This window comes from Microcebus murinus, chromosome 15, assembly GCF_040939455.1.
Source record: "Microcebus murinus isolate Inina chromosome 15, M.murinus_Inina_mat1.0, whole genome shotgun sequence".
NCBI lineage: Eukaryota > Metazoa > Chordata > Mammalia > Primates > Cheirogaleidae > Microcebus > Microcebus murinus.
The window spans coordinates 65,221,756-65,245,037 of record NC_134118.1 but is presented as its reverse complement, the minus strand read 5'-3'; the positions used below and the strand labels follow the sequence as shown (position 1 = coordinate 65,245,037).

The window sequence follows — 23,282 nt, the reverse complement described above, 5'->3', positions numbered from 1 at the left end:
GAAACTGGCATTTTCTAATATAAAGTTAAGAAAAAAATAACATCTCCTTAACCCAGCAATTCATCTCCAAGGATTTACTCAAAACAAATAAAAACTTATGTTCATAGCAGCTTTATTCATAATAGGCCTAAACTGGAATCACCAAGGGAATAGATTTAACAAATTTTAGTATATTCATACAATAGAATACAAGTTGGCAAGACAACAGAATGAACTACTGATACATGTAAAGGCATGAAAGAATCTCAGAAACATTCTGTCAAGCAAAAAGATCCAGAGTACATACTGAATGACTCCATATATATGAAGTTCAAGAACAGACAAAACTAATCTACCATAAAAGAAATCAGAACAATGGTTGCCTGCAGGGGTAAGGATTGCCTTGGCATGAGAGAACTTTGTGGGTACGAGGAGATGTGTCATATCTTGTTTGGTTTCATGGTGGGTACGTTTGTTAAAACTCATGGAAACATCTACTTTCGATCTATATATTTCATTGCATGCAAAATTTACCCTAAATAGTAATAAATAAAACAAAAACAAACTAGGCATGTGCAAACAACTGTAGTTGACTATGGAAAATTGTGGGTTTGTATTTTTTCTCACATTCAACTTCAGCCTGGATGAGAGGCATTTGGTGCTGGAGCAGAGTCACACTGTCCCTACTGAACCAGAACCACTGTCTTATCTTAAAAACAGCCTCTGCTGTGGTTGCACTATAATGTTTTGCTGGATAAAGACATTTCTCCCATTAAGATAATGGCATATGCAACAGTATCCAGGATTGTGCTGAGAGAATGAAGAGTTGGTGGCATATAGTTGGGACCAGGCCTTTCAAATGTTTTCATCAATTTCCAAGTAGAAAAAGGCTTGTTTTAAGCTCTTAGATATATGTTACTTTCAGGGGGACAGTTTTATTACTAGAATATTATGAAAATGATAAGTAGATTTTAAATGATTCTATGCCTTGTTTGCTCAAAATAGGTCAAATGAATTGAATTCATATTTCTTAAATGTAGAACATGAAGGTTCATATAATTTTAAAATGTCACGAATAGCATTGGGCAGATGTAAAAATAGTATTAATAACTCTTTTGATTAAGATACTAATTATCCATCTATGCACCATTTTATCCTGCTTTGGAAGTGAAATGGAATAAATCATTTTTCTTATTTTTATTTTAATTTTATTTATTTGTGGTTTTTGCATTATGAAAATATATTAAACATTCAGACATGTTGGAAATTGTGAAGGAGGAAGCTTTGAAAGCCAAGAGGAAAATGCTTTTAATTTTAAAGACTGAGATTTAGTTTAGTCTTGGATGCCATTATAGTGAATAATGGGAACTGATCCTAGACTTCAAAAGAAATATGACCATATGGTCCTACCATTCAGCACTTAATGCTGCTATGAATTTCTTGTTAGACCCCAAACTTTTCATTTCCCTTGTGTTCCCCCTCACCTCTGTCATCAGACAAAAACGAAAGGAATCTGCAACCCTTTTTCATGTTTTCTGAAATACTGGTGCTGAGAAAACTTATTTTTGTGAGAATCCGGTTTTATAAAAAGAGACAAAAACCTGAAACATTAATCAGATCCACTGGGCTAATTACTGCAACTCCAAAGTTTATTACTTTTAAATATTAACTGCTTAAAATGATTCATTTAGAGATCAAAATGATTAATCCTTCTCAGTCACTATAAATGTCAGCCTCAGGATTAAAGGATTTAGACGGTCATGTTTACTCAACCTTAAATTTCTGTACTTAAAGACACAAGTTAAATAGCTCCAGTTTATCATTGTTTCATGTTAATGGTTTTCCTCTTAGCTCCCTCTTTTAGCTCCCCTGCCTAACTGATTGTTAACTAATTTTGGCTGTTAAGTAGGCAAGTGCTTCTTTCGGGCTTGGCGGCCAACCTGCTTTGTAGATTACCTTCCAGAAGGTGTGAGCAGATAGATGTAGCTTACAGCCCTCCTCAGGACACAGTGGGAGTAATCCTTTCCCCCTGCCTCGCCCTTTATTGGTCTGATGTCTTGAGCCCCCAGCTTACTGCTAAAATTGTATCTGGTTCCTTGCCATGTTGCCAATTTTGGATCCACATTGTGAATCACTGCGGTGCCGCTTCAGTCACAATTATTAAACACCTGCTGCTTTCTGCCAAACCATATGCATACTTATACCAGTACCTACTGCAGTTCCACTATCAGATAGCAGCAGATAGATATTGCAGGCATATTTTCATCACTGGATTTGGATTGTTCTGAAACAATAATTACTAAGTGAAAATAAGCAAATTTATTTTCAGGATATTTTTGATAAAATACCATTTTAAAGTTATTTCTCTAATTACAAATGGTTGCAAATACCACTTTTTTATAGTTGAGCCTATACTTTTTTTATAGTTGGGCTTTCATGATACAGGCTTAAGAGATGCTTGTTTTTTACTAGTCAGCAGACTCACAACCTAATTTTTCTCACTTGGGCCACCAAACCTTCCATTCAATATTCCTATGTGCACCCCCGGAGGCCCCACAAATCTTAAAGAAAAGGCATCTTCTCCAGGGCCATTCATGCGAATCCTACTTTCTAGGCTCACAGATATACCTGGGGTTTTCCCTTCTCACCCACCTCATCAAGTTCACCTTGGTGCCAAGCCCCAAATTTCCACTGAAAGCTGGTTTGGAGACAATTGCCCAGGGGACAGCCTGCCATGGCTTCCATTAGACTAGTGTTTTGAGTAATAAATTGGATTATAAGTATGGTACACAGTGGTCATTTTCAACATCCTCTGGAAATCTGAGGTTGTCAGTATGTGGTTATGGATGTTAACAACATATTAATGAGTCAATTGAGCAAGTAGTTGAAGATATTTGCATGTAGTTGAAGAATAAAATGGGGCATGGAAGTTAAGGTATTTAGTGGGACTTTTAAGTTAGTTTTTTAAAATGTAGTTTTTGGATGGTCTTATAAGGAAAGATTTATACACACACTGAAATTTCTATATTTCTATTGCATGTTCAAGGAGGGGTATTCTGTTCAAATGGTGACAAATTTAACAGAAGAAGGTTAAAGAGTTTGGAGTGTCCCATAAAATATCCACTTGGAGATAAAGTTACATATATGTCTAGTGCTGTGTGGTCTTACCATTTGCAAAGACATCACAAAAGGGAACTCTGGATAAGGTGGTGGTACCACTGATTCCACAAGCACCTAATTAGAAGTGTTTGCCCAGTTTAGTGGTTTGTGTTGTGCTCAACCCATGGAATAATGCCATTCCATGCCTGAGAATAAAGAATTCCATTCAAGCTCACAGCCACCAAGGAAATGAACTAAAAACAGTTATTGATTGTTTTATTTCTGGGTATTAAATTTATATTGATTCATCCATCCATTTCCCATAGTCAATTTTTGGGGTTGTTATTGTAGGAGAAATGAATGGTTATTCTCCTTTAAAATGATTCCTGTATGATGAAGGAAATGGAGGAAAAACAATGCTCCCGTGTATCTTACACAAATTTATTTCTTTACACTAAATGAGGAAGGATTTTTAAAACCCAGCTTCCCTAAGAGAAGGTAATAAATTAAATTTCTAATTATTGAATAGAAGCTATTAAACAGCAAATCAAGAAAATATATTTGTTTTCTAAAATGAAGAAGATAGGCTTTAATTTTTTCTTTATTATGCTTTTTAAATTATTAAAACAATTATCATGAAAAGTAAAAATTCAAAAGTATAAAAGAGAATATTACTATTAGTAATTTTCTTCATTGACAACCCCTTCTGAATGACCTATTATAGCAATTATATATCCTTCCTCACCTCTAGTCAGACTCAGAACCACAAGTGCTTATATACTTTGTTGGTTCTCTTCTTTCGTTTTCAAAAGAAGGATCATGCTATAGACAGTATTATGTAACTTGCTTTTTTTTTTTTTACTTAAAAAATATATAAATGGGCTTGCTTCCAGTTCCGAAGACATGGGTCCAAACTCACTCTTTGTTTTAGTGACACAGTTATATATCAGCCATTATATATTCAGCCATTCCCTTTCTGGCAGACATTAGGGTTATTTACATTTTTGCAACAGTGCTATAGTATACATTTTGTTTGTTAATATTTTGTATATTTAAAATCAGGTGATTTTATTTCTATAGTATATAGTCCCAAAGGTAGGCTTTCTGGGCAAAAGAGTGTTTCTAGTTTTAATAGGAAAATATTTTACAAACAATAAATGCAGTAGAAAAGAAGGCAAAGAAAAATGATGGAATAGAATGATAATGAATTTGCACAGCCAACCCACAGAATCAACTGCTTTTTAAGAGAATAATGATTCTTGTTTGCCCTCTAAATTTCAATCCTAATGACTTATATTTCAACCCCTCATTGCAAACCCTGGGCCTTACTTGCAGTGTGGTATAAAAGAGAACCAATAGATAATTAACATGTGTTGATGAGGATGTGCAGAGATTAAACCCCTCATCCACTGCTAGTGGGAATATGAAACAGTGCAGCCACTGTGGAAAAGAGTCTGGTGGTTCCTTAAAAGGTTAAACATAGAGCTAATGTAGGATCCAGCAATTCCTCCCCTAGGTATATACCTAAAAGAAATGAAAACATACGTACACACAAAAAAACTTGTACACAAATGTTCCTAGAAGCATTTTTATAATAGCCGAAAGGTGACAACAACTCAAATGTCCATTAACTGACTAATGGACAAATATAATATAGCATGTCCAGACAATGGAATATTATCGCGCCATAAAAAGGAATGAAGTTCTAAAACATGCCACTGTTAGGGACAGGTGCAGGTTGGTAGCACTGACCACAGGAAGAGGTTAGGGAGGCAAAAATGAAGAGGGCAATGAACATTTAGAACCTAACCCACAACGACAGGAACTTAGAGTTAGGGCCTTTTCCTTCCTGGCCAAGAGCATGTGCAGAAACTAGGAGCTCATGTGCAAAGTTGACCTTTTCCCTGTTAACATATATTAGCATGGTAAAAATCACATCCATCAGAGCCATGACAGTTTATAATTGTCATGGCAACCACTGGAAGTTACCCTGTAAGGATAACATTGGGGACGGCCCTTAGTTCTAAGAACTCTCCACCCTTTTCCCAAAGTAATAAATATTCCACCCACCATTTAGCCTATGATAAGGTATAGACATAAAAGTGTGATAAGACCCCAGGGTCTTCTCCACTCTCAGAGATAGACCCATTTCCCCTCAGGAAATGCACTTTCTAGTCTATACTGAAAAGCCTGCAATAAAAGCTGCTTGTGTGGCCATGCTGGTGTCTGTCATCTCGCAGTCTCACGACCCGGCTTGTGATTCTTCCAAGCCAGGAGCCAAAGAACCAGGGAAACATCCTCTGAAAAAATCAACCCTGACACTGTGAGATGGATGAACTTTGAAAACATTATGCTAAGTGAAAGAAGCCAGTCACAAAAGACCATATATTGTAAGATCTCCTGTATTTGAAACGTCCAGGATAGGAAATCTATAGAGACGGAAATAGATTAGTGGTTGCCTAGGGCTGGGAGGGGGCAGGGGGTCGGGGGTCAGGGGAAAATGGGCAGTAGCTGATAATTGGTATGAGGTTTCTTTTTGGGAGGATAAAATTATCCTAAAATTGATTGTGGTCATAATTGCAGAACTCTGTGAATATAACAAAAACCATTGAACTGTACATTTTAAATTGGTGCATTGTGTGCTATGTGAGTTATATTTCAATAAAGCTATTTATTTAAGAAAAAGAACAAGCAAGCAAGACAGAGAGAGAGAGAGAGAGAAAGCCAAATTTAGACATCAGAGAAATCCAGACATTAGAGGGGAGAGAAGACCCTCCCCCCGGGGTGTTATAGTCACCCTGTGGAACTCTGAGACTTCTCCCTCATGTAGAATCTTTTTCTTTTCAACTCATACAAGAGGTAGTAGACATCTTGCCCATTGGTGATCATCACTCTGGTTGCAGCTTTGAAAACTCCCTCTCTGTTCTGACTAGGTTGTAGACACTGTGAGAAAAAGGCCAAATAGCTAACCCATTTTTCCAATTCCCTTCTTTTATTAAAGGGATAACAGTTCTATGTGCCCAGCTCATTTGAAGTACTTGTCCTTATACCATCCTCCCCATTTTGTCACACACCCTAACTCATTTTTTAAAATATGCAACTTTTTTTAAAATTTTTAAAGTTTGTTTATATATTTATTTATTGGTCGATTTGTTTTGAGATAGTCTCGCTCTGGCACCTCGGCTAGAGTGCAGTGGCGTCATCATAGTTCACTGCAACCTCTAACTCCTGGGCTCCAGGGATCCTCCTGCCTCAGCCTCTCCAGTAGCTGGGACTACAGGCATCTATCATCATGCCTAGCTAATTTTCTATTTTTAGTAGAGACGGGATCTCACCCTTCCTCAGGCTGGTCTGGAACTCCTGGTCTCAATTGATCCTCCCCCCTCGGCCTCCCAGAGTGCTAGGATTAGAAACTTGAGCTACCATGCCTGGCCTAAAATGTGCAACTTTTTAAATACAACCTGCCTGGGTTGTGTTTATTTACTTTTTCTTTTGTAGATTTTCAAATTTGTTAGTATGATAAAACAAAAATGCCTGATCGAATCTAAGCTAACCTTGCCTTTTAATCGTAGTGAATTCCATCCTCAGGTGTACTTTGTACTTGCTACAATTTATTGTTTTGGTGATGTTTCACACTGTAATGGGAAACTCCTCTGTTGTTAGCACTGCTGATCAAGGTTACCAAAATTCAACGCATGGGAGAGAAATACTTATTTTGCCAGTCTTGTCTAAACCAAATTAATATAAAGACTGTAAGAGGCAAAAAAAAAAAAAAAAAGAAAGAAAGAAATTATCCAAACTATTGCAAAGAACAGAAGACTTTTACAAAATCAAGAAACCACGGAAAATAAGAATCAAGTGTTTGTTCCTTAAAGCCAGAGCTAACTTTAAGAAGGATTGTCAAGTGTGCAGCCTGGTCTCAGAGGCATGCCTTGTCCTACCTGTCTCTTTCCACTTCTCTGTGTTGCCCAAAAGTCCTCCTCCCAACAAGCCCAGCCCAGGCCTCCCACGTCTTCATACCTCAGCCAAGTGTTTCCCCTCCTTGTTAGGGAATTTTCTCCTCTCCATCTTCCCTGCACTTGTCAGAACTGCAGATGTTTTCCATTAAGTATAGCCTATCTTGCTAAACATTGCTAGATTGTGGGAAATAATCTAATAGACCAATTTATTTCAGTTTAAGGTTAGATCTCCCCCGGGGGTGTTTGTATTAAAACAAGGGATCCTAAAAACAAAAATCCTTAACCAACCAGGAGAATTGATGACAATAGAATTTGAAGTAGTGAGGCGGGTCTGGGGTAGAGAGATTTTTGAATGAAGGCAATTGCTTAACTAAAAGTCGACTTTGGTGGTGGTGTGGCTATTCGAAAATGATTTGAAAATTGAAAATGCTTCTCTCCCCACCCTCAAATGATACATTTTCTATGATTATTAATTATATTTGTCAAGGTATTTATCTTTAAGCCATTTTTTCCTTTAGCCCTTCTTTATGCTAGTCACATTTACATAAACTGTCTTCTAAAACCAAATCATGACAGCCCTGAAAGATGAAAAAAAAAAGGCAAAGTCATTTGAACAGAGCTAGTGAGTGGCTGTAACCAAGGTCCATCTGAGGCCAAGTTTAATGTTCTTTCCTAGGGGAAACAAAAACAAACCTTTTAATTCAGTAAGGAGATCTAACAGGGATTCCTGCTGTTGTGCTTGCTTTTTAGCTTGCATTTCAGAAACAGTCCTTAAGATTTTTGAATCGTTGTGAGTCATTGACTTCAGAGGGTCAGATGTTCATGGAGTTTGGGAGACACGTATCAGTTCAGAGGGCTGATGTGTAGTATATTTAGTTGCAAAGTGAACTGTGTTTACATACCTGGATAACAAATAAAGATTGCAGCTTTCTGCTTTCCTTCACCTCATAGATTTTCGCATCAAGATGGCAGTAGTGTGAAAAGTCAATATTGGAAAATGTTTCAAGTTAAGTTTCAGAGATTAGAGAGGGAGTTCTTATTATCTTTTAACTTTTCTTTTTATTCTCTAATGTGGGCACCTTCCAAAATAGAGGAAAGATGCTGAGGATCTTACCCTTTATTTTTCCCTGCTTTAAACATTATTTTGCATTCTTATTTTGAAAAACCGGCATGGTTGATGGCAATATTTAAATGTTTTAGAGCACTCCCCCCATTTTAAACATGACATGTAAATAGCAGTGGGGAAGCTCTTCTGCAGCAATTCCATTGACTGTCCATGACGACACTGACCTTGTGTAGATTGACTTGCACAAGTACAGTCTGCACTAATTCTTTTAAAATACGGACAATACCATGTCTTACCTCAGTGAGCTCACCCGCTTTTTCACTGTTCAACGGGGAAGCCTTTTTTCCTTTTTTTTCTTCTTTCTTTTTTTTTTTTTTTTTTTGACATACTTTTTGGTTCAGATACTTATTCACATCTCTTTGATAAGCACAGTTTGATTTGCAGCTAATTGTAGCAACTGATTTTCATTATTTATGAGTGTCATTGTCGGAATCCATTTGGAAGTCTGACCGAGATAAAGCCGATTCCAACTTCTGATATGGCCACAGCAATAAAGCAATTAACCACGCTAGTTTAAATGTGCTGAGGCCTGGAGGGTGCTAATGTCTTTACAACCAAATATTTACTACATTGTCCATTATGTCTGATTTATTTCCTACAAGATTTGACATGTTATAATTTTATCACAAATAATTTATAATGTCCTCTTTTAAAAAATATATAATAAATGTTTCTCACATCAGCCTATTAGCTTTAAAATGTTCATAGGTTTAAGAGACAGAAGTAGGAAAATAAAAATATGAGTAATGTAAATGCCTAATATTCTTAAAAGGTTTGGTTATTAGATAGTACCTTTTAAATCAGTCTTTGCATACTATCATTCTTTACTATTATGTGTTTTGATTCAGGTTGATACCTAATTCTCAGACTTTACCATGTCAACAAAACACAAGCAATGGAAGAGCCACACATATGCATCCTATGAGCAAACATTTTTCTCACTCTTCTCATCCACGGTATCATAAAACACATGTGAGATTTCAAGAATAAATACATGATTGGAAAAGTCATTAATAACAGCAGTCATTTTAAAGTGTCACCTAATTTAAACACTTTTGCTTTAAGTTATTGCAGTGTCATGAGTTTTATTATGCTCAATTTATTAGTAAAGGCCTGCAGAGTTCACAGCCATTTATTTTTCAGGGAACTTGATTTTATCATTAATTTTTAAATACGTAATACTCCCTCTTTATTTTTAGAGTGCACTTTATTTGCAAAAATTGATTTACTCTGATCAATACAGGTGTTTTCAAATGTTTATTAAAAAGTCTAGAAAGTCAAAGATATCCAAAATGTGCTGTAGATTTTCAAGACATGTTTATATTAGCTACATGTTTATATTAGCTGCTAAGTTAAGGTGGGAAAAATAATAAAACTGATGAAGCTCCTGTTCTATTTAATGAGTAACTTATTCTTGAGGGAAATCTTTTTCTCTTCCAAAGGAATGACATCTTGGTGGGAAAATCCTATTCTTTAGGACTAAAGGCAGGATGCAGAAAATAATTCTGACAATTGCTATTGCTTCATAAGTCTGCCAAGCAAAATTCTATCAGTGGTCACTAATGCTTCCTGCAGGTTGAGTTCTCATGGTTGGTGCCACCTTACTTGCCCATCTCTCTGGAGGTGCTTATGGTCTTAAACAGGTAACAAAGGAGCTCTAAGCTGGGGCCAACCTCACCTCCCATAATTGCTCGCACTTGACCATATGCCATGCAAAGCTAATGTAAACACTTGGTGCTGATAGCTGAACAACTTGAATGCTTGAGTATTTATTTCAGGGAAACGTTCTTTAAAAATAATAATAATAAAAAAAAAGAAACCTAACCCTAAACATATACTCACCAGTTGTTATCTTTTTTTCCCCCTAATTAGGACAGAATTTTACCCTAAGGCAGTTAGGAGTTTGTGAACCAGCAACTCGAAGAGGACTGGCATTTTGTGCGGAAATGGGGCTCCCCCACAGAGGTTACTCTATCAGTGCAGGGTCAGATGCTGATACTGAAAATGAAGCAGTGATGTCCCCAGAGCATGCCATGAGACTTTGGGGCAGGGGGGTCAAATCGGGCCGCAGCTCCTGCCTGTCAAGTCGGTCCAACTCAGCCCTCACCCTGACAGATACGGAGCACGAAAACAAGTCCGACAGTGAGAACGGTGAGTTTCATTTCTTGCTTTATCATGTTGGCATTCAGTGCTTCTGTTTTGGTTGACTCTGGGGGTGTGTTTTCCTTCCTTTCTTCCTTCCTCCCATCTTTCTTTCTTCTCCCTTTCTTTTTGTTTTAATGCAGTGGAATCCAAGAAATGTCCTTGAATAATGCATTTGTTTTCCTGGAAAAAAAAATCAATGTTCGACGTCAGATGGTTAAATTAGGCAAGCAGTCTACGATGTGTTAGCTATAGTTTTGAAAAACAGTTTAATCGTGTACAGGAAAAAAAAAGATTACCTTTGACTTATCTTGGACCAGGTCACCTGTTATCCTCTGTGGAGCAGGAAAGCAAGTGTTGATAACATTTACCCCAGAGCCATCTTGCAATCAAAGATTGTCTTTGTAGATTCCTCTTGAAGATATCTCAAAGAAGTTGCAGAATCTTAGAATGGATGAGTGAGCACACAGAATAGTTTATTAACAGGGCTCAAGTGATTGAAGAACAAATTTGATCATGCTTTAGACTTACTGGTTGATGAGAGCAATTGAAATCTTGGCAGAGATGGAGAGTGTGGCCTTTGATGTGCTTTGGGGACTGGATTACTGTGCAATTAAATCTATACACAAAAATTGGATTTTAGGATATCCAAATAGCAGCTTTATATATTGTAAGAAAAGGGTCTTTATCAATTATCAGGACTTTTTCCTCTTGCCAGTGTAGGATAATTTTAAAAAAAAAACCTAACAGTTAATTTATATGCAATAATAAATTGTAAAGAAAACTTAATTTTTAGTCAGTACTGCTTCTAGGAAGAATTGGAGCATTATTGGTGCCAATGCACCCGACAACAAAAAAATCATTTCTGCTTCCACTTTTAATATTAACAGTACACTTGCTACTTCATTCTAGTTATTGATGCTTTGCATATCCGATGCATCAAAAAGCAAAGAGAAAATTAAACTGGAAGAATTGCATGGCATTTGAAAAGAAAAATGCTTATTTTATCAATGATATTTCAATTTTATTATTTATTGGGCAACTTTGTCAGCTTTGCTTTGTAATAAGAAAGCAGATCTATTGTTAGCTTTCAGTTTAGCAAAGTGTCAGTATGAAGCGGTTCCTGGTGCTTCTCACTGTTTATTAGAAATGTTTCCTTTCTATTCTTGAAAAAGTCTAAGTTAAACCAATGCAAACAATTTCTTATCTTATGTAGAATACTTTAGTGCATTAAACCAAAGTCAAGACCAATTAATAACAGGTACTCAATATCTTCATTTTGGAAGTGTCAGCTCTTGGTGGAGACTGGCATTATTCCAGCCCTAAGAGTAAACAAGGACAGTTATTTTTGACAAAATGAGTCTTAGGATCGGCAGATAATACTTTTCTCAGCTAATCCATTCACTGCAGTAATTCTGTGTTTTTATCAATTTTCATAGTGGATTCCGAAGTCACTAGCCTTAAATACATGCGATATTGCTTCCTGTGCAGCTGCACTTCATATAATGCTCCTTGAGCGATTGCAGGTACAATGGCTGTATTCAAATGTAGCATTTGACATTTGATTTTCTTAAACAATAACATTTGTGGTGTTATTAAGAATAGAAGGCAGCAGGATAATGCCACCATTTCTGCTCATCTGCATTATAGATCATCCATATCTGTATCTATTAAATATTTTTCACATTGGGTCAGTTTGCCCTTTCCACCCCAAACTTCTATAGCATCTCTTTTTCTCTCTCTCTCATAAGAAGCATATCTTGTTATGGTAGCTATATTGGTAAAATATAAACTAATTTAATTTTTTTTTAAATTATATATCTTCTGAACTATTTCACAGTGAATTCCCAAATACATGCCATATTTTTTCTTTTCACATAATAGAAAACTACAAACTTTATGACCTTTAGTTAACAGAATATAATATCCAAATATTTGGGAGGAGAGAAGGAAGACTTTTGAGTTTCTCACACAAACTACCCTTCTCTACTTGCATGGGTTATTCCTAACTGGAGGAGGAATTCGTTTCCCCAGGAATCTCATAGCCCTTGTTCTTTGGGTGATGTAAAGGCATGAAAAGTTTCACACTTTCGTTTCTCCAAGTGGTGGTTAGGAAACAGGATGAAGAGAGACAGGGAGAGTGTCAAGAGCCTTGCCTTGAAATTCAGAACATTCCGCAGCATTTGTTGAGAGTAAACAGGTCAGCCAAGTTAAGAGTATAAAGTGTCAAAAGCAATGTTTGCAGAGTTGGGCAAAGTGATGACTTAAACTTATGTTTACTCTTTTCCTGAGGTTTGGTTGTGGCTGTTTTTTTAAACAACATTTTGATGGTCTAAGAATTCCCAATGAGAGCAGTTTGAAGGAAAGAAACAAAAGAGGAAATAAAGTAGATAAGTTGTCTTAATGAATACTAGCTATTTCATATATTTAATGTATATGTCCATAGGAACATTTCAGATTAATTTATTTGTTCTGAAATTTCAGCAATTACTCAGACGGAACAAGATTTCATTTAAATCAATTAATTACATTAAGATATGGGGAAGTATAATTTTCTGAGGTATTTAGCAGACCTTATATTTGGAATTGTGGTATTGAATAAGAGCATCGAGAATTTTTTCCTGATATAAAAAGTTATGTTTTTTTCCCCTTAAGTTGGCTTATTTTAAGAATTAAAATTTTCAATCATACACGGGTTCCTGTAATGTCTTTAAAAACAATATTCTCAAAACAAATACATATTGCTACTTTTCTTAGTACTTCTAGTCAAATAGTTCTAATATAAAATTACTAAAATAATTCAGCCTTACTCTCTTCAGATATTTTAAATTGCTGTAACATTAAAGGCTGTTGATTGTTTGGTTATATGTTCCTCTGACTCTTCATTTCTTTTCATTGCCTGATTTTATTCATTTTTGTACTAGTTTGAGATGTGCCCTTGGACATTCTATTGTATCACTAAAGGTCGAAATGAGAAGGACATGGGTAAGAAAACTCACCAAAAGGAAGCTAATTTAAGAACCAGACACTGATTTGTTTTCATCTGGTTTAACATGGGAGTTTTCGTTGACTGTTTTCATCATTTGGAATAACTGTGAATGAGGCTGTTTTCCCCAGGAAAAAAAAATGTTATTAAACATTTGTAAAATTATGCAAGCAGAGTGCCTGATGTTCTAGTTATAACTTCAAAGAAGAATTTAGTCACTAAAAGGGATTAGATTTCATTTATTTATTGATAAGGAGGCCAACAGTTCAAGTTAAGAAGGCGCTAGGACTGCTGTGAGGCTAATGAAATTTTGATGGCCTGAGCATCCCACAAGAGTCAGAGAACATTCGGACCATGTCACACAGCTCCATGTTAGCAGAGGCTCAAAACAAGTGATAAGATTTATTCTTTTTGCAAAACTAACTCTTCACCAACCATGAGGGATTTGAAGTTAAAAAGAATTTCGAGAGAAAAAATTTTTTTAACAGTATGTTGCATTTCATATGGAATTCTAAATGTTATTCTTGTTCCAAATTAAGAATATGGAGGGAGTCCTTCCTTGACACACATTGGTTGTTGAGGTGTCCTTGTAAGTTAACTGCCATGCACCAGGCCAAACGCTGGAGGGGCAGTGATTTGTGACCCCCTATTAACAGCAGTTCGAGTGAGCTGATGAGAAGTTACAAAATAAAATGTGATAGGACAATTTTACCTAATCAGAGGTAAAATTACCAGTATTCTCTGGGTTATTTTAGTCTTCTTTTCTGTATTTGATGTGTTGTTAAAAGACCCCCGACTGAATTCCCACGATCATCTTTCCAAATCCTATAATCTGATCTCTATTCCAAATATCTATTTAAATGTCAGCAAGAAAGAACCTTTTACATTTCTTTCAAAACATCAATCTTTAAGCTTTAAAAAAATGTTTGCGTAGAGAGTAACCTGGACTATCGAGAGAGGTGCAGAGAACCCAAAGGATGAGGACGTTGTGTGTACCAAGAAAATAAGAACCAGAAGTCATTGGGACAGTGAAGATACTTAGCAAAGAACTGTAAGTGGGAAAGGATATACTAAAGTCAGTTTTGTGATATAAATACATAAATAAAAATGTTTGCATGTGCATTGTTTTCTAGAAAAACCTAAGCATACATTATCCTTTGTCATCCAGCAGTGGGTTATGGTGAAAAGTGCCTGGATTCAGATTCACACTGGTCAGGGTTCAAATTCTTTCATTCATCCTCTAAGATTGTTTCCTTCTGAATCACCCAGAGTGGGAGTTCTCAACTTTTTTGTCTCTGTCCGTGACTTTGTTTGTTGCACTTCTAGTTCCAGTGCTATGGCGCTCACCTGTTGGAAGTCCCTCACCTTGCTCCTTCTCCTCACCTCCTCTACCTCTCAGTGCCCCGTGGAGAAAGATGTCCTTTGATGTCAGGCAGGCAGGGGGAGTTGGCACTGTTCTCCCATCATGACTTGGGACCATGGGTATCCCCTTTGAGGCAGTGATTGACAGCCGGTTGTCTGGAGGCAGCCCCCTGGTTTTGCATTGGCACCACCGCCTCCCAGCTGTGGGACCTTGGGTAAGCCATGTAACCCTCCCATGCCACAGTTTCCACATGGGTAAAACAGGGATAATAGTAAATAGTATACAGTCCTATGCAGACAGGGTTGTTGTGAGGATTACTTGAGCTCTGGTGTGTATTGTGCTTAGAACAGTGCCTGGCCACCAGTGAGTTCCACTAAGGGTGTGCTCTTATTCATGTTCATGAAAGGTGAAAAATTATGTCCTCCTCAAGTGGTTATGAAGATTAAGTTGAATCAACAATATCAAGTGCCTCCATAGTTTTGGCTCAAAATTAATTGTTCCCTCTTCCCACTCCCCCCACTTTCTTAACCACACTCCACCCCTAAGCCTTAGTCAAGTGTTTTGGCAAGATGAGGGAGAACTAATGGTCTCCTCCAGAGAAGGCTCAGATAATTTGCACAGTCTGGAATTTCTGTCACCATTTATGGACTCTCTTATTTTCCTCCAAAACCCCACATCCTTTTTAATTTACTGTAATTAAATGAATGTACATTGAATGGTGCCGATAATTAGTCTGATGGCTGTAGACTTCAAAGACTTTAGCGTGCTCCTTCCCCTCCTGGCCAAAGGAAATTTCAAAAGTAGTGTTTCCCTCACAGGCACGTTACTTAGACAGCCAGTCAATTACAAGGCAATTTAACTGATGCTCATTAGTTCACACAATACAATAAATCATTCCAGGAAAGCTTCGTTTCTCACCTGGGGTCTTAGCAATGTACCTGTAGTGGGACCCCACTAATGCCACACTAATTGTGCATGATACTAAAATATTAAGGGCTAACTTGGGTAACAAAAAAGGGTATAACACTCAAGTACAGTCTTTTTCTATGGATACTTGCTTTGCACAGCTGAAACACTTTTCAGAGAACCAATTTTACATGTCTGTTGAAATGGTGTTTAAAAGTCTACTTTCTGTATGGAGAGATAAAGTCCAAAAGTTGAGATACTGTGTTTCAAAAGGAAAAAGATATACCCCTTAAACCAATTTGATAAACTATTGTAGTAATACAGTTTACGTCAATCTCTCAACAGAGAACTCTAGCTATTTTTGCAATCCAAATTCCCATGTCAGGCAGAATGTGTTCTCTGGAAGAGTGGGCAGTGCAGTGTCTTCTCTTTCTGAGCAACTGCATACAGGTGAGAGAGAGGAAACAGAAGGACTTGAGCTTTTCTATTACCAATTAAATTCCAGAAGTGTTTGGGAGAAAATGCTAGTGGCCTTGGAGTACCTCGTTATGTCAGTACTTGTGATGCTTCTAAGACAATACAGATGCCATTTCTCTTCTGGCTCTTTTCACGAGGAGGTAATATTTGAGTTTTCTGAAGATAATTTGAAGAGAGGTGTACTTTTTTGCCTCTCTAAACCAACCTTTCTTTCAGCCTACTTGGGAAATTGATTTTAGGAGTTTAGATGAATTTCATTGCTATAAGAAATACATGGTATTTCAGTGTTATTCTAATTTTATGAGATTCTACTATACCTACTAAACTGTAACTCGAATATAAATTCCACTATGGGCCTTCTTCTGGCATGTAATGGTCAATGCTAGCATGGTCTGCTGTTGTAAATCATATTTTATGTTTTAGGTGTTCTGGGCTGTCAAAAATAGCAAAAATCATGTGTTGGTGTGCTTACTAAATCAAACTCAGAATTTCAGTCCTGCTTTGCAAAATACAGCTGAATAGTTTCTAATATATAAAAATAGTTACAGTGCCTTGATATGTATACATTGATAGTTTTAATAGAGACTTGTCGTTCTTTGAGCAAAAGCTTCCATATTTAACTTAAGGTTGAAATATTTTCACCTTGTGGATATGTACAAGTCATTCTTGAGCATAGTGTTCTGATTTAAATAAAATCCCAAAATATATTTGGTTTTATGAAACTAGAATTATGGCTACTATAAAGTCTGCTACTATTGTTATTATGTACTTAAGTGTTTCTATATATTTATGTTTTTCCATTCTAAGAGTATTTTTGGAAAACTTGGAAGTTTGCTACTCTTCACATGGATATTACCATTTCTATTAAACTCAACTTGCATTCTAAGTATTTGTGTTTAATGTACGTAGAATATATGCTATCTCCATTTAAATTCTAAATCCTTTTCAGTTGTAGAGTTGAAGTAAAAGTGAAGCATACTATGCACGTATCAAAACTGATGATGTATGCTATTTTGATTCTTGAATGTGTTTTTGATATCCTTGAAAAATCACAGTGGTAGCAGTAAACTTGTTTTAATTAATGAATTGAACAGCAGTGAGTGCTGAATCAGGTTTATTGATGTAATTATCACTGAAATAGAAAAATAAGTGTTAGAGCCATAGAACCTTAGTTTATTTGCCATTCTGAGGGTATTCGTGTGTTTGAAGAGCAGCTAATTTTTTGGGTGTTATTTAAAGAATATTCTTCTCAAGTCATAATCTGTTTATTAACATTACATACACATACAATTTTATATCTTACATTATTTACTGAATAGTTTGAATGGCAGTTTCACTATATTAAAATTTTCTTATATTTATCAGCTGACTTAAGATCGTTTTTCATAATAAATAGACTGTATGTAACCAAATGTAAAAGCTATTCGAATGCATATTAAAATGGGTAAAAGGGCATATAAGCTTGAGAAAAGAGCAATTAAAAATGTCTCATTCCTACTATTGCCTTGACTTTAAATATTATTATTTTAAGTTGCATAGAAGCTGAAAACTGCATAAAGTTTGAATGTGACTTATTAAATGGATTTCATAGTTAGCATATCAACTAAATCTTCATTCAGTGGATACAAATGCTAGGTATTGTACCAGGTGCTGGAAAGCAGAAACGAGTAAGGTGCAGTGCCTGACCTTAGACACTCACACGCCAGCTGGGCAAACAAGGCAAGTAGACATGGAATTAGGTTTTAATATGGTAAACGCTGTTACAACACAATATGCAAAGTCAGTGTCAGCACAGAGCAGATTGTTGCTGACTGAGCGTGGAGCAAGAGGGGAGAGAATGTTTCATAAGGGAGGAAGGAAGTGGCCGGTGGCTCACACCTGCAATCCCAGCACTTTAGGAGGCTGAGGCAGGAAAACTGCATGAGACTAGGAGTTCTAGACCAGCCTGGGCAGCAAGTGAGAACTCATGTCTACAAAAAAATTGAAAAATTAGCTGCAGTGAGCTATGATCATGTCACGACACTCCATCCTAGGGGTGGGGGAAAAGAAAAAAAGTGGAAGGAAGTCATATTGGAATAGAGGCTGAAAGGATGTGTAGGAAAAATTCAAGCCATTGACAAAGTAGCAGAAGAGACATGTAAAAATCCCTGGGGATTTCTCTGAAAGCCACAAGTGGTTTGGTGCCTGGAACACGGGAGAGTTGAGGCTGGATAAGAAGCCCCAGAGCACACCGAAAGGGCCATCCTGGTGATGCTAAAGGATTTGCACTTTTCCCTGTAGGTTATGGGGAGGCTCCGAAGGATTCTAATGCAGAGGAATAGTAAGGTTGTGTTTATGTTACAAAGTACTCAGAAAGCAGTAGAGAATGTCAACTGTCTTTCCTAAAAGAGAGCAAGCTCTGTGGGGCCATGGCCTTGTTCACCATTGTATGTCTGTGCTCACCTCACCCAATACTGGAACCTAGAGAGGAAGTTTTTTGTTGAATGGATAAATAGTGGACTTAGAGGTCAAATTTGGAAGCAAATCAGGCAATTAGGTAGGACTAATTATCAAAGATAATTGGTAGGACTATAATTATCAAGGTGGGAAATATAAAAGTTGAACCAAGAACCAGGAAGGAAGGAGAGACCCATTCAAATAGGATCGAGATTTGGTGATTAATTCATTGCATGGGGTCAGGGAGAAGGGAGACTAAGAAAGACCGTCTTGTCTAACATGAGAGACTGGGTGAATGATGATGTAATCCGAGTTAGAGGTTAAAGTATTTGGCTTGTGGTAAAGTTAGGAATCCACATAAGGACAGAGTGTTTGTTTGAGGTGTCTGTGGGGCAGTGAAATTGAGTAATTTATTAGGCAATTATGTATAGGTAGGAAATTCAGTTACATTTTGTTTAGAAATATTTACTCTTTGATCTGTATGATTGCATTTAAAGCCATGGGGCAGAATTAAACCTCTCCCCAAAACCAATAGAATGATAAAAGAAGAAGACTGAAGGTAGAATCCTGAGACCCCCCAATATTTGACATGCGGGTAGAGATGAAGCACCAATTTAAGAAACAGAGAGGGACCTCCCATTCAGGCAAAAAGAAGGATTCACCGAAGAGAAGAGAGACAGGGTGTGATCAGCAGAGTCAAAAACTTCCGCAAGTCTGCCGTGTAAAGGGCCAAGGCAACCTTTGGATTGGACGGGAAGATACTCATTTCCGTGTCAGGGTTGTGGCAGTGGTTAAGGGTTGAATAGAAGCCTGAAATGTGGCACCAGCCAGGGCGGATTATTCTGCCCAAAGCTCAGCTAAGAAAGAAAGAGGAGAGCTAGTCCAGGGACCCCTGGGGAATCCAGGGTCAGGGATATTTTTATACTGGAAGATATTTCGGCATCTTCATGAGGAGAGTGAAGGGGTGATACGGTAGGAGAAGGTGAAGGTGGAGGGGAGTAAGGGCCTCTGAGGGATAGGGGTGAGGGAGCCTTGGGATACGAACTCCCGTGACTGTGGATTCCTCCAAACTTACCGTCTTTTAAGGTGCTTTTCATCTTACAGCTTTGTGTACGCAATTAGTTTGGTATTTGCTATAGAAAAGGTTTACTAAAAATATGTATATTTCTGTCTAATATTGATTGAACTTATAACAAGTGAAGTCAGGGTAGAATAAATTGATAATATTAGATGGAACTGAGAGTGTATTGTTACCAAAAGGTTTGTGGGGGGGGGCGAGTACATTCTTACCCCAAATTGATGTTTTATTTAAAATAGGTCTATAAATCTATAAAATTATAGTTACACATCCAGAGTCTAATAAAGAACAGGTAGTTATCAAGGCTTAGGAGCCAGGACTACAGATTGTTCTCAGTATTAATCCAGGGATTCAAGTAACTTCTTATTCTTTTTCCTTGATCCTTTGTGTGTGTGTGTGTGTGTGTGTGTGTGTGTGTGTGTGTGAGAGAGAGAGAGAGAGACAGAGACAGAGAGAGATGTGTGTGTGTGTATAGGCTTGTATGTACACATATATGTATATATGTGTGTAATTGTGTACCATCTTTGACCTAAGGATTGAATTAATAGCTAACCTTAGTAAATGCCACGTGGTTCTGCACTAGCTGTCTTAAATGCCTTTTCATTGGTTAAAAACAAAATGCATGTTTATAAACATAAAATCGTATAATCAGAATTGATTTTTCAATGAACACTCATGAAACAAAATCAAACATTAGTTTTTTAGAAAAAAAATACATAAAAGGGAACCAAAGATCCTAGTTACAAGTGATATGTCCAGGAGAAGTAGAAATAGGCTATGAAAGGCCCGAGTGGTAGTTATTATTTGCATATTGCAAATTTGGAAAATTTCAACCTTGTGAAAGAATTATTTAGAATAAACTGGTTAATATCAAAGTAATCAGTATGAAGAGACTTGCCTTTCCAACTGGTGTATAAAGAAGTGTTAAAGTTCACAAAGAGAGAACTTAAAATTTTGACATACTGCAGATGGAGATTCCTAGGGGATTTGAAAGTGCTTGAATGAAATGTCAGTTGCTGCAGAAAACAAGTACAAAATATTCCCCTATAATGGACCATGTCTCATTTACTCTGGAGTACCATTGTATAGATGGCAGGACAAGAAATGTGCCTATAGGTGAACCAATTTTCCAATGAACCTTTTAAGGAGTTTAAGGTTTCAAATGGATAATATTAACTAGTTTCTCTTTGGGTATTTAAACTCTTATTCTTAATCTGTATGTATATAGTTTTAATCAAAATTACTATTTCTGTTTTGACCTGAGTTTCCCCATGTTGTTAGATATTTTTCTAAAACATAATCCTTTTTTGCATGCTATGAATTATCATAATTTAATATATCCATTACTTTTAGATATCGAAGTTGTTTGAATTTTCACTATTATAAATTATGCTGTAATAACTATCTCAGTGGTCAAATCTTTGCCCCTAATTCTGTAGTTACCTCAGGAAAAATTCTTGAAAGTGGAATTTCAGAGCCAAAGGGTATGTACGTTCCAAGGCTTTTGATATACCCTGTCAAAATGCCTTGCAGAAAAGCTTGTATCAATTTATACTCCCACCAACAGTATAAAAAAGTGCCTTTTTCCATGAGCCATCGACAAGGAGTATTGCCATGCTTTAAATTTTTGGCAGTTTGACAGATGAAACATAGTGTCTTACGGTTGTTGTAATTTACATTCATTTGATTAATGGGTCGATTCTATTTTCATATATGTATGTGCCATTTGTATTTCTTCTTTTGTTAATTGTCAATTCTTGCCTCTGTCCATTATTCTATTGGGGTATATGAAGAAATGGGTCATCCAAGACATAAGGAAAACTGAAGGCAGAAGTGGAATTCCAGGACATCAGGACATTTTTTTCTCCTTTGTACACATGTGGGCTTGATGAGACAGGTTTGGTTGCTGGAGGACCTTTTTTGTATAAATGTGGGCCTTCTGCTCAGAGATACCTGTGTAAGTTCCACAACAGTGAAGAAGGTGATGCACACTACAAGTGTACAGGAGCTGGGCACAGGGCAAATTTATGGTCCTACAGTCTAGCAGGATACTGTGTTGCTTCAGTAGCTGCATACTTTTTACTGGAGGTTCTAGGTGCCAAGAAAATCTTTATTTACTCTAGTTCAGAGTAGCTAATTCATTTCCACACAGTTTCTGTATCCTTATTAAATAAACAAAAATCTTAAAGCAAGTGATAATAGCATTGGGAGGTAAATCTCTATCAATCCAATCCATAGCCTGTTGGAAAAGACACAGGAGATAGATATAAATACAGTCATGCATTGCCTAACAATGGGAATATGTCCTTTGAAGTGCATCACTAGACTATTTCATCATGGTGAGAACATTCTAGAGTGAACTCACAGAAACCTAGATGGATGCCACACACCTAGGTTATAGGCAAAAGACCTGTACAGCATGTGATTGTGCTGAATACTGAAGGCCATTGTAACACAATGATATTTGTGTATCTAAACACATCTGAACATAGAAAAGGTACAGTAAATATATAGTACTACCATCCTATGGGACTACTGTCATATATGTGGTCTGTTGTTATTTGATGCATGACTATATAGATATAGATTTTTTTCTTATTAAGTTGTAGTGGTTTTTATAGAATAAGAATCTTATTAACCCTTTGTCTTCTTTGTAAATATTTAGATCTTAATATTGTGTAAATATTTTCCTTAGTTTGACTTTGGTTAAGGTATTTTTGATACAAGGAATTTTTTAGAAACTTTAAAATATAGTCAAATTAATGATACTGTTTACTTGGGGTTTCTTTTATGCTTAGAAATGTTGACATCACCCTAGAGCAAATACTCATTTATATTTTCTTCCTCTTTTAAAATTGTCTTTTTACATTTAATCCATCTGAATTTTTTGATATAGTCTGTGATGTAGGAATTTAAATTTATTTTTTTACATCATTCACTTTTGTAAATGTCATTTAACTAGAAGGTACTTCATATTATCTAATAAATATATATATATATACTATTCTACTTAAATTTCAGCAATGTGACATTAATAAAAATTTGTGCTGTTGAATCTTTGTAAAGAAGTGGGGTAGTATTTGTGAAATAGCATATATAGATAGCAATTTTTAGATACTAAGTTCAGGTTTCGTAGTTTGATAGATTTAGAATAATAACTAAAAATAAATGTTTTCAGGAATGCACAATTAGCCACTAGCAGTGTAATATGTAAGCTTTAGGTATTGTAAAAAAATGTATGAGCAGAAAAATATACTTTAATAGGCTTAGGGAAGTTATGTATAATGTCAAAAGCGGTTATCAAGATCTATTTTTCATTAAAAAACAAAGCATTAACCTTGCAAAAAGTTACGGTATATTTAGGACATATTTTGTGAATATCCTTATAGTAGATATTCTGAGAGATATTTTAAAATATCTTTAAAATACATCCTTTGCTGTCAATCTTCTAAACTTGTAGATAACAGGACTTTATACAGAGGAAACAATTAGAAGACAAAGCAACTTGATGAAATACATTGTTAAACTGCATGTTGAGAAGAGAAAAGCATTAAGGATTCAGAAAAAGAAAGATTTTACAGAACGTGTAAGTTGAGCCGGACTTATGGAAGATGGCAAAATATGTTTAACCCTTTGCACTCACTTGCTTTTTTCTCGATTCCTTTATTCTACTTGGGATTTAATTTTTTAAATACCCCAGAATAATAAATACTGGAGTTTCTTTTCATACA

General features: G+C 36.3%; 1 protein-coding gene across 7 annotated transcripts in view; it reads left to right on the top strand.

Moving 5' to 3' along the window:
- TENM3 (teneurin transmembrane protein 3) overlaps positions 1-23,282 on the top strand; it is a 2,406,934-nt gene that overhangs the window by 1,981,184 nt on the left and 402,468 nt on the right. For all 7 annotated transcript variants that reach the window (XM_076010707.1, XM_076010706.1, XM_076010703.1 and 4 more), the window contains one exon: positions 10,036-10,314. In XM_076010707.1, the coding sequence (XP_075866822.1) occupies positions 10,036-10,314 (279 nt within the window). The remainder of the gene's footprint in view (positions 1-10,035; positions 10,315-23,282) is intronic.